This window comes from Rhopalosiphum padi, chromosome 4, assembly GCF_020882245.1.
Source record: "Rhopalosiphum padi isolate XX-2018 chromosome 4, ASM2088224v1, whole genome shotgun sequence".
In the NCBI taxonomy this organism is placed as follows: Eukaryota; Metazoa; Arthropoda; class Insecta; order Hemiptera; family Aphididae; genus Rhopalosiphum; species Rhopalosiphum padi.
In genome coordinates this window covers 20,819,705-20,830,205 of record NC_083600.1, presented here as the reverse complement: position 1 = coordinate 20,830,205, position 10,501 = coordinate 20,819,705, and the positions used below count along the sequence as shown (strand labels likewise).

The 10,501-nt window shown below is 27.3% G+C and overlaps 1 protein-coding gene across 1 annotated transcript in view; it reads left to right on the top strand.

Moving 5' to 3' along the window:
* Positions 1 to 1,847: 1,847 nt before the first annotated feature.
* The window catches only part of LOC132928316 (centaurin-gamma-1A), a 95,743-nt gene continuing 87,089 nt past the window's right edge, over positions 1,848 to 10,501 (top strand). The window contains exon 1 of the mRNA XM_060992900.1: positions 1,848 to 2,412. Within this exon, the coding sequence (XP_060848883.1) occupies positions 2,226 to 2,412 (187 nt within the window). The 5' untranslated portion in view covers positions 1,848 to 2,225. The remainder of the gene's footprint in view (positions 2,413 to 10,501) is intronic.

The window sequence follows — 10,501 nt, the reverse complement described above, 5'->3', positions numbered from 1 at the left end:
GACTATTAGAGCATAACGCAGTAATTAACAATTCCTAAAATGAAAGCAGTATATATTCTGTGATTATTGTGTTTACCGTAAAGATCAAAACGTTTAAAATGTTAACTGCATTTTCTTCTATAGTAACAAAACAACTTTGTTTGTTGTAATTGTAGTTATCAATTTTATCATACATATTATATTACGAAAGTAAATGTTGGTTTATTAATATTTATCTTTAACTATTTTTACATTTTATTGCTTTTTGTATTAATTGATTACTGTAGTTATTCGCATTATTGCATTTTCTAATAGCAGGTGTGATATTCGATATTGATGATAGTGATACTGCATTTTATAAATTTATAAATTGAACTACTATTCGTTATTATGTGAGCAATGCTAAAATGAAACGCGATAACTGCGTTATTATTATGTGAAAATGCCGACAATAATTTATTAATCACAAAATGAATATCAATTTTTGGCATAAATGTGTATCTATTTTAAATAAAAGTCAAAAGGTACACTTAAAATCTTAAATTAATTTACAAAACAACAAAACCAGTAGTTAATATTTCTGAAAATTGTTGTAGTTACTGATTGTCAGTAGCAAAACAGTATACGCACCTATAAATATAGTGCAAATGACCTAGTTGTCGGTCGAATTTTTATTCACGAATTCACAATAAATAAAAAAAAAGTATTACTTTTATTGATTACTTTTATAGGCAAGACTACAATGCTTTTTCTAATTGAATTCTGGATTATTAAGTTTTTTTTGAATGGGTTACACAGAGTAACTCTATGACTCGAGTGTCAATTGTTTAGCCTAAACGCTACAAACATCGGGAGTTAAATAAATTATTTGTTTGTTTGTTTTTGAAACTTCTAAATTTCATTTGAAGTACTTTTACTGCAGAACCAACGCTTCTCCGACAGCACTTTTTTTAAACTTTCCAAATATTGACTTTATCTGAGTGATGATGGAAATTAAATTAATTAACATTAAATAACTTATATTTTTGTGTACTTCGAAACATAAAATATTATTATTATTATTTCATTAGTTAACTCGATTAATACGATTACCTATTACACAATATACGTCTATTCAACTTTGGATGTATAAAATATTTACATCTAGTTTATATTCAATTATAATATCGCTTTAATATTTCATTTTTATCAACGCAGAGTTCAAGATATTCATTATTTAAAAAAAAAATAATTTTCTTTGTTTTCTTATTTTGTTATCATTTTAATTAAAATAACAATAAACAATAATACATTTTATAAATATATAAACTATTATAATGATTAAGTACGAATAATGTAATAAATTTGAACAAAAATAAATACGTTTAGCATACATAATAGAAAATGTATTAATTTAACTATATTATTATGAAATATTTGTTCAAATTGTGAATTTAAATGTTTACCTTTCTATTACATAAAAATATGATTTTGCTTCCATTTAACTCTATAATGGCTGTAACTTAATCATTCAATTTTTCGGTAGAAGAGATAAGAGTTACAGGTTATTATAAATAATGCATAGTAACAAATATATACAATAGGAAAAATGTAAATGTAATGTATAAAGTTACAATAGGAGTAGGTTAGGAGGAATAATAATGAAATAATAGGAAAGGAATATCAAAATATCAGGCATTTACAGAGTGGAGATACGATTTGAAATAATGCGGGTGGCCGTCGGGACGATTAGAGCGGCATCTATCTGTGACGGTATCGGTGGATTGGATTTGGTGGCGGCAATTGTTTGCGCATGTGCATTGTTCGATATACTTTTTTGTTTAAGAGGGGTCAGAGGAAGGAACGCGTAAATGGTAAACACGGATAACAACACGTCTGGCCGAGATAGTGTTTTGTTTATTTGTATGATCGTTTGATTACAATCCGTTGGCTTCAGAGTTGATGTGATATCATCGCACGACGAGAACTGTAGTCATCGGCGGTGGTTTTGCTTTTTAAATTTTTTTTTTCTAAATAATAATAACAATATACAATTATCGCTGTTTACCGCCTAACCGCCACCGCTCCGCAAAACTCTATTGGCAACGCTAACGAGATACGCGTCTCTCACAGTAGCCATCTACCGCGCTGATCTACTCTCGCGATATTTTCATCACATTTTGTTGAAGTGTTAACGTTAAGTGTTAATTCGTACGTCCGTCCGTTTTTTGCCCCAATGAGTGTGATGTGCGCGACGTGACAGAAAAATGAACGGCCGTCCATCGTACTACCATAGCCACTCGCCGTTCTCCAACAATTCGCTTGCCATCTGCAAGGAAATTCAACGGTTCGAGAGCGTTCATCCGTCCATCTACGCTATTTATGATCTCATTGAACTCATACCTGATCCAATTGTCGCTCAACAAGTCAGGGACCACGTTGTGTGTATTGAAGGTAAGTCAATTTTATTATATCATTGACCGTTCTAACCGCTATTGAGGTCTATGCCGCTTGTAGGAAGTATGACATTATTATTGTTGAAGTAGAAGTTAAGTAATAGTTAAGGTTAAGTTTTAATGTACTACCTATCTGATTGAACGGTGTAATCCGCACTTATGACCATTCTGCATTTGATTTGAGAGGTCTTCCGTATGATTCATTTAAGTAATACCATTCGACAACCAGTTGTATTTATTTGAAGTTCGTTGACTACCTAGAAGTCATGATTCTATAGTTTACTATTATCTGGCATTGTACTCTTTATTCTGCAATAGACTTTCTATTCAATATTATTGATTATGCATTTTTAATGTGTTAGTTAGGAATGTGTTCATGTCGCTCATGACAATAAGCCATTGAACATTGTCATTTACATTGCTTTTATATCTAGTCATAAAAATGTATAGATTATCTTAACTGCCTATAAATATTGTAGTTTACTTGTTATAAAGTTATCTGTTTAATTGTATTAGATAATCTGAACAATATAGCATAATAATTGTCAAATATTTATTATGATTAACTATTTTGACAGTATGATACAATTTGACAATACTTTTATAAATATTCATTAACATTGCTACAATAAATATATTTAAAATATCAGACAAATAAAACGGGTGACAGTAAAGAATACATTAGGATAACTATAATTAATAGTGTCCATTTCTTTAGTGTGTTAAAGGTCAACAAATTATAATGATAATAATTATGTTTTATTGGTATCTCTATTCTCTCCTTATTAGTCACATAGTTAAAACTATAAAGTAGACCATAAATACATATTATTATTAATTCATGGATGTTTTTTCTTTAAAGATTATTTGCTTATTTATAAAGTTTAATATGCATGTTATGTGATAAAAAACAAAAAAATTCAAATGATTGGTTTGATAGTAGGTAGGTTATATTTAACATCGATGACTGTTTTATTTCTAACACAATATTGCTTAAATTAACACATACTTATTTTATTTTAATTTTTTTTAATGTGTATATAAATAATCTTGCAACTTTTTATAATACATTAAAATTATATATTTTTATGAACGCCTCAAAATAAATTACCTCATAGTCATAATAAATAATAATAAGAAAATTGATGTACCAAGTTCCTAATGACCCATTAAATTCCTGGAATATATTTTAGTGTCTAATAATTATATTAAAGTATACGATATATTGTAAACAATTCATTGGGCTGAATATTTTGAATTTAAATTCGTATGTACTAAATCCTCTGTTTTCCTATGTAAGTGAAAACCCATTATCAACGAATCTTAAATATTAAAAATAATATTATGTTTAGTGTTAACCTTTTACCTGTATAAAAAAAAACAAAAATGTAATTAAATGTTCGTAGGTATCAATTCAAGAAAATTATATTTTTAATATTGGTGATGATGACTGAAGGTCATGAAAAAAAGACGATAAGGATAGGCAATAAAAAGAAAATTTTACTTCCGCCGCATATTAATATTATGATGCGCGACCAATTGACCTAATTTTTGTGAATTTTCAATGTCTTCCTTGCCCCTTGTAAAAAAAAAAGTAAGTCGGGAAACCGGTTAGATGGTCATCCTCCGTGTTTGGATTCTCAACAAATTACGCACGTAGATACACTGCCTTAAAGCGTTATTGGTCGCCGCCCTCTAGAAGTCTGAATCCAAACACGAATAGTATCCGCGTGTTGTGTGTAGACTTAGAAAATGATTTGCGGTCTTTCAATCGAATCCGATAAAATAAGATTTAAAAGTCAGCTTTTGATGAGACAATTTTTAATAAATTGTGGTGCACTGAGAACATTTCCATTATAACGGCCCTAACAAATAATAAAGTTATGAAGAACCTTTCCGTGTTATTCAAAATTTTTGGTTTATTTTCAATATTAGGTACACTTTAGTAGTCTAGTGCTTCACACTATAATGTATATATGCCTTTTTTTGTTATCAGGTTTATATAAGCTAGGTGAGGGATGGGTTTAATTTTAGAATGATTGATTTTTTTCCATATGTTCTGCCTTCTGCAATAATAAAGATATCATATAAGTTATAAGCTTAAACATTCAACGGATATTTAAAGTTTTAACTACATACCGATTTGCGTCTTTAAAGTGAAATATTCAAATATCTATTATCAGACGTCAAAGGCTGAATTGAATTTAATCACCCAACCAGTTAGTAGCTTTATGATCAGTGTGTAATAATATACAATTGTGTATTTAATAAATTACAATAGTATTACAATTTAAAACTATAATAGTATGAGAGCATTTTTTAGAATATAACTATAATTTATATTACGTACTAGATTGTCGTTTTCGATAAATCAGTAAACTATTGTTTACCCATGGACCCAAAATAACTTATTTTTTTATAAAATATTCGGCCTTTCTAAACAGATGGTAATAATTATTTTTAAATATTCATATATATATATATAATATAATACTTTTTGTAAGCTTAAAATAAAATTAAAATAATTTTTGAGTATCTATATACATTAATGAAAATGTAAATGTTTACCTACCTATTAATAACAAAAATAATGATTTCAAACTTACAGTTCGGGTATTACTATATTTTTGGATTACATCCATTGATAATTGGCAAACTTGCAATCGCCTATGCTTAAAAACAGCTTATTTCTAAATGAAATACAGTTTTAATTTTAGATATTATTAAGCTTCTTTAAATATTTTTGAGTTAATTGTTTATCATATTATACAATAATTTATTATTGCATTCAAAGTTAACTTGTCCAGTGACTTAATCTCGGACTTAAATTAGTATTCTTTTTTAAAAAAAAAGTCGATTCTAAGTTATTCAATTATAATAATACTTTATTGACAATGATTTTTGGTGTCTTTATATTATTGTTTTCACCTAATGCATTAGGAATTGTTATGGACCCCGATTGTAAGGATTAATCATTAAAAACGTATATTTCTCATTGTATATATAGGGCATAGATACGGTATTGTTAAAGCGTTACATTCCAATTAGTACCATTTAATATTTATATCTATAGTTTCATTAATTAGTTTAATGTCAATGTAGGAAATTAAATTATTATCTATTGTCAATCACAGGCCAGAGCATATTAAATAAGAGATAAAAAACTTCCATCACGTTAAAACATGTTTTAAGATTTTAAATTATCAAAAATTGTATAAAAGGATAATATTGTTAATTTAAATTTATTGTAGTTTAGTCCTTAGTGTGGAATGCAGGAACTAACTACACAACACTATTGTTTTGTTAAAATATTTCCAATAAAATAATTTGAAACATATTATAACTTGGTTAACGATTGCAATGTGTTATTATATAGATACCTACGTATTATCATGTTGTCAACGTAAAAAAAAAATATAAAACTAAATTATGCTTGGTTATAAGAACTCTCTTATCATTAGGCTATTTCATTAAAAATTCGTTCTAGCTATTTCAAGTGCTGATATGTTAGTGTATTACGTTGTTAGTATATAACAAAAAATAACATTGATGTGATCAGCCAGAGTTATTGACAGGACACAACTGCATTGTATTTGTTTAATGATCAATAACGTGCTCGTTGTAATATATGTATATGTTTGTATATTAAATATAAAATAAATGATAATACTGTAAACCATCTCTTTTATTTAAAATTATTATTGTTTCTTGTTCATACATATTATACACACCCATTCGCCCATTCCTCACTGGTTTAATGCAATTAAATTATTAAAACACATTTTCGATTTATGAATCAATTTCATTACCAACATATATGTATTCGTAAGTTATATTTTATCTCTAAAAATACTTCAGTAAATTTTAATTAATTATTTAACTTCTTATAGATATGAAAAATAATAATGTAGGTATCTATCCACTTCTAAATCGTGTAAATTATGGTTGAAAAAAAAGAATAATATTTAGTTTTAAAATCTTAAACTATACAAGTTTGTTTAATTATCATAGTCGAATGTATTGTGAACTAATGTTATCAATAAATGATGGTAGCAGTGAAGTAGTAATGCTCGTACAGATCCTCCACTATTGTTGGTTGAACTCCGGAGGCGACTATAATTTTAGATTTATAACAATCGGTACCTTGGCTACAATAATATAAAGAGACTAGAGACTACCTATAAAATATTAACTTCTTGGAAATACATTTTTACCATTTTAAAATAATAGTTATTGTATATAGGTACGACAGGTACGTGTTATGTTTTACGGATAAGAGATATTAACAAATTAAAAATAAATTCAATAAAAAAAACAGTAAATATATTTACTCATTTTCACTTTAATATATTTTCATAACTACCTAATTAAGTTTATTTATGTATCTTAAATTTTTAACTGTAAATATTAAAAATTACTGAATTGTTTTCTATTAAAAATGAGTTATACAATATATATTATGTAGCTATAATAAATATATATGTAAATAAGTTGTAATTAATATTATAACGTGCAGTGCCGCCCCAAAGTTTCATAATATTAACGTTGAATCATATTTTTATAGATTTTTCACCATTGCAGTGCGATTATTTTAATTGAATATTTTAGTATTGACAATTTGATTTCTGACAACATTTGGAGGCGTTTAGTATTGTTTACATTACGCTTACTTGGTCATGCTTAATATGTGAGTTATGTCGTGGGTACCATTTAACGTGTGTATACTGTATACACGATAATTTATTACCGTAGGATAAGTAAAATATTATTGCGTAGGCTGTTTTGATATTCATCTAGCGTAGTGGTAATTACCTATTATGTATCGATGATACTTTATGAATTCTTAACTTTATATAGTACTTAGTAAAAATTAAAAATTGAATAGGTTTATTATCGGTTTTCACATTCCAGTTTTTGTTTATGAGTATTGAGTATAATATGTATATGGAAATACTAGAAGAAATACTATTCTATTCTGAAATTAATTTGGGTTTTAGAATAACACTATAAGTGATTTTTTTTATTCAACTGTCCTTATAAAATATTTTTGTTTCGTTTTCAAGGTCTTATGATGAATTATTAATAAAAATAATACCATCAACACCTGCGATGTAGGATAATATTAAATAAAATATAATAATAATGTTATTTGTACTATTAATTTGGTCCAGTGACTTTTAGACTAGTATATTATATTTTAATATAGTAACTTTTTTATATGAGAAAATTTCAAAAAAAGCTGAGCTTTCGAAAGGCTATATATTATTATTTATTATAATTTATTGTATAACATGATACTATTATTAGTATTATTATAGCATAGTAATACTAATTCAATCTACTCTGTGGTAATGCTCGATGCACATTGCACGTGCAGTTTCAGTGCAAGTGTTAAATCGTTTTCAAAAAAAGCGCATTATACAGCACCATGCGGGGCCCTCTTTTCCGGTTATCGAAAAATGACACCTGCTGTGGGTATTTAATGTTTAATATTAGTACATTACTCTGCACCTTTTTTTTTACATCTAAAAAATTATTATTATATATATGATATTTTATTATTTTTTATTAATATGTACTTTTGCATATTCAGTGTAACTTCTAACAGTTCTAACTACTTATAGTTTGGCAATAATAATGCATATAAAACGTATAAGTACACAACTGTGGCACAGACGGCATATATGAGCAACAATAGTTTGTATAGAAGGTACTTCCTATTATATAGTGTTAAAAAAATGGGATACCGTGCAGTAGTCAGTGGCTGTACGCGCGTGTACAATATTGTGTACCTGCATACAGCGACCGCAGTGGTTAAAAATTTCGTCGTTTCTCGCGCATCCGTCTGTAGCCTGCTTTAGGTACCGTTACGAGTTTACGACCGGTTGAAATAAATAGGTATACAGTATCTAATGATTTTATATACGTAATAACGTAATATAAAATAGCCGTGTACAAAAAATAACAAATGTGAGCGGAACCCTACTTGGGCGTATACTGTATAGTTATCGAGCTGTGATAAACATATATATTGTAATTTGCAATTAGGACTTGAATTTTGATGTATTTGTATGATTTGTTGGCTTATTATTTATCGGAATTTGCTATGTAACTTTAAATTAATTTCATCATACATATTATATAGGTAATTAAACTTTTTTAGTGCATAATATTTTCTAATACATTTTTAAAACGTAAAATAGCCTATAGATATATTCACAAAAAAAAGATAATAGGTTTTAAATTTGAATCTAGTAGTGAGCCATTATGTCTTAAGTTTAAAACCAACAATACATATTATATACATTGAAGCCCTTATTTATTTTATATTAAGCACTAATAATGGATGTATAAGTCAATATAACTAATGAGGTTAGGTAATGAAAAAAAAAGATAATTTAAGTAATCAAAATTCATGTTTGAAAAGTTTAACTGAGATTTAAAATTGTATCTGATATTCTGATTGCATTCTTATTATTTATAAAATTGAAAGCTAGGTACTTCGCCATCAATCGAGTACAGATATTAAATATAATATTATTATGAAATAAATGTGAATAATATGTCGGGAATACTTAATAAAATATTAAATTTTATTCAACTATCATTCTGTTAATATGATTGAGTAATTAATTTTTAATTTGTTATAATTATTATGTTCTCGATTTCGAGTCATTCATATAATATAGTTGTAATCTGTAAGTATAAATAATAGATAGGTAAGGAATTATTGCAGTTATATTATATATTATATTGTACATTGCTATTAATTAATATCATCTTCGCGCGAATATCACATCACGAACGACCGAGCAAAGTGTACCGTGTACGTTATACTTATAACTACGTAAGGTGTTTTCCACGATATCATCTAGTCTGCCGTAACTGCGTCCAACGACCCGCGAAGAAAATACCGTGTCGCAGTCAATGCTTGTTCAATAAACCGCCTCTAAAATCGCGCTCCCGCTGTTATTGTTGCGGGCGCGTTGTTCCATACTGTGTCGTATACTTGTATCTATTGTATCTAATATTATATAATTGTAAACGATGACATATTTTATTTTGTAATCTATCATCTATCGTTCATTAACTGTATTCTAGCGATATTATATTGCTCTGAGTGCTCTGCGAAAGCCACGATGTAATTGTTTCATACACGATGTTTTTTGACACCATTTTATGGGTATTAGCCACTCTACGTTGATTTAAATTACACAACTCTGTATAGTTTGGTTATAACTTTTTAAAACTTCTTTTTAGATTTTCGCTAAACATATTATTATATTATTATTTCATTCTGAATCAGCTGATTTTTTGTGTAATTTTCAATTTTGTTACTTTATTATGTTGTTGCAAACGAAAATTGGATGAAAAACTGGTAATAAGATCTTACCTATTTTATTTTATTTTCTTATTTTCCATTTTATTATTGATTAAGATACCCAACACTGTTAGTAGCATATTAAAAAAAGTTAGAAAGTATAAGGAATTGCAGTTCTGCTGTACAGTAGATTAAGTATGGAGTGTACCTCGTCATTGAGTGAGTCTCTATAGTCTATAATATAACTAATATAAGTATGGCAAAAAATGTGATCTAAAAATAATAAAAGTACCTTTAATTTACCACCACATTATAACATATACTTTATAATTATATATTTAATGGGAATATATATTATTTATATTGCTAAGTATATATAACAATGAGCAATATATGCGTTCTATTACATTTTATTTGTGTTATATTAGCTGTTTTCGTTATTCTTAAAATTATTATACTCGCGACCTTGTAATACTTTTATAGAATCTATTATTATTATAATATCGACTCATTCCAAACAATATCCACACGTAAAAGAAAAATATCGCAAAATATATTATGTTATATTATTATGACACGCATAATTATATATACTCGTACATAATATATAATATAAAATATTTCTGTTGTCATCGATTTCCGTGAGTATTTATTATTATATGCGTTGTAGAGTAATATTTAATGGGATTTTGCATTCATAATGTACTTTTGTATGTAAACATGTATCTTAACGGACACGTGTATTACATGAGTGAAAGAGATGGCA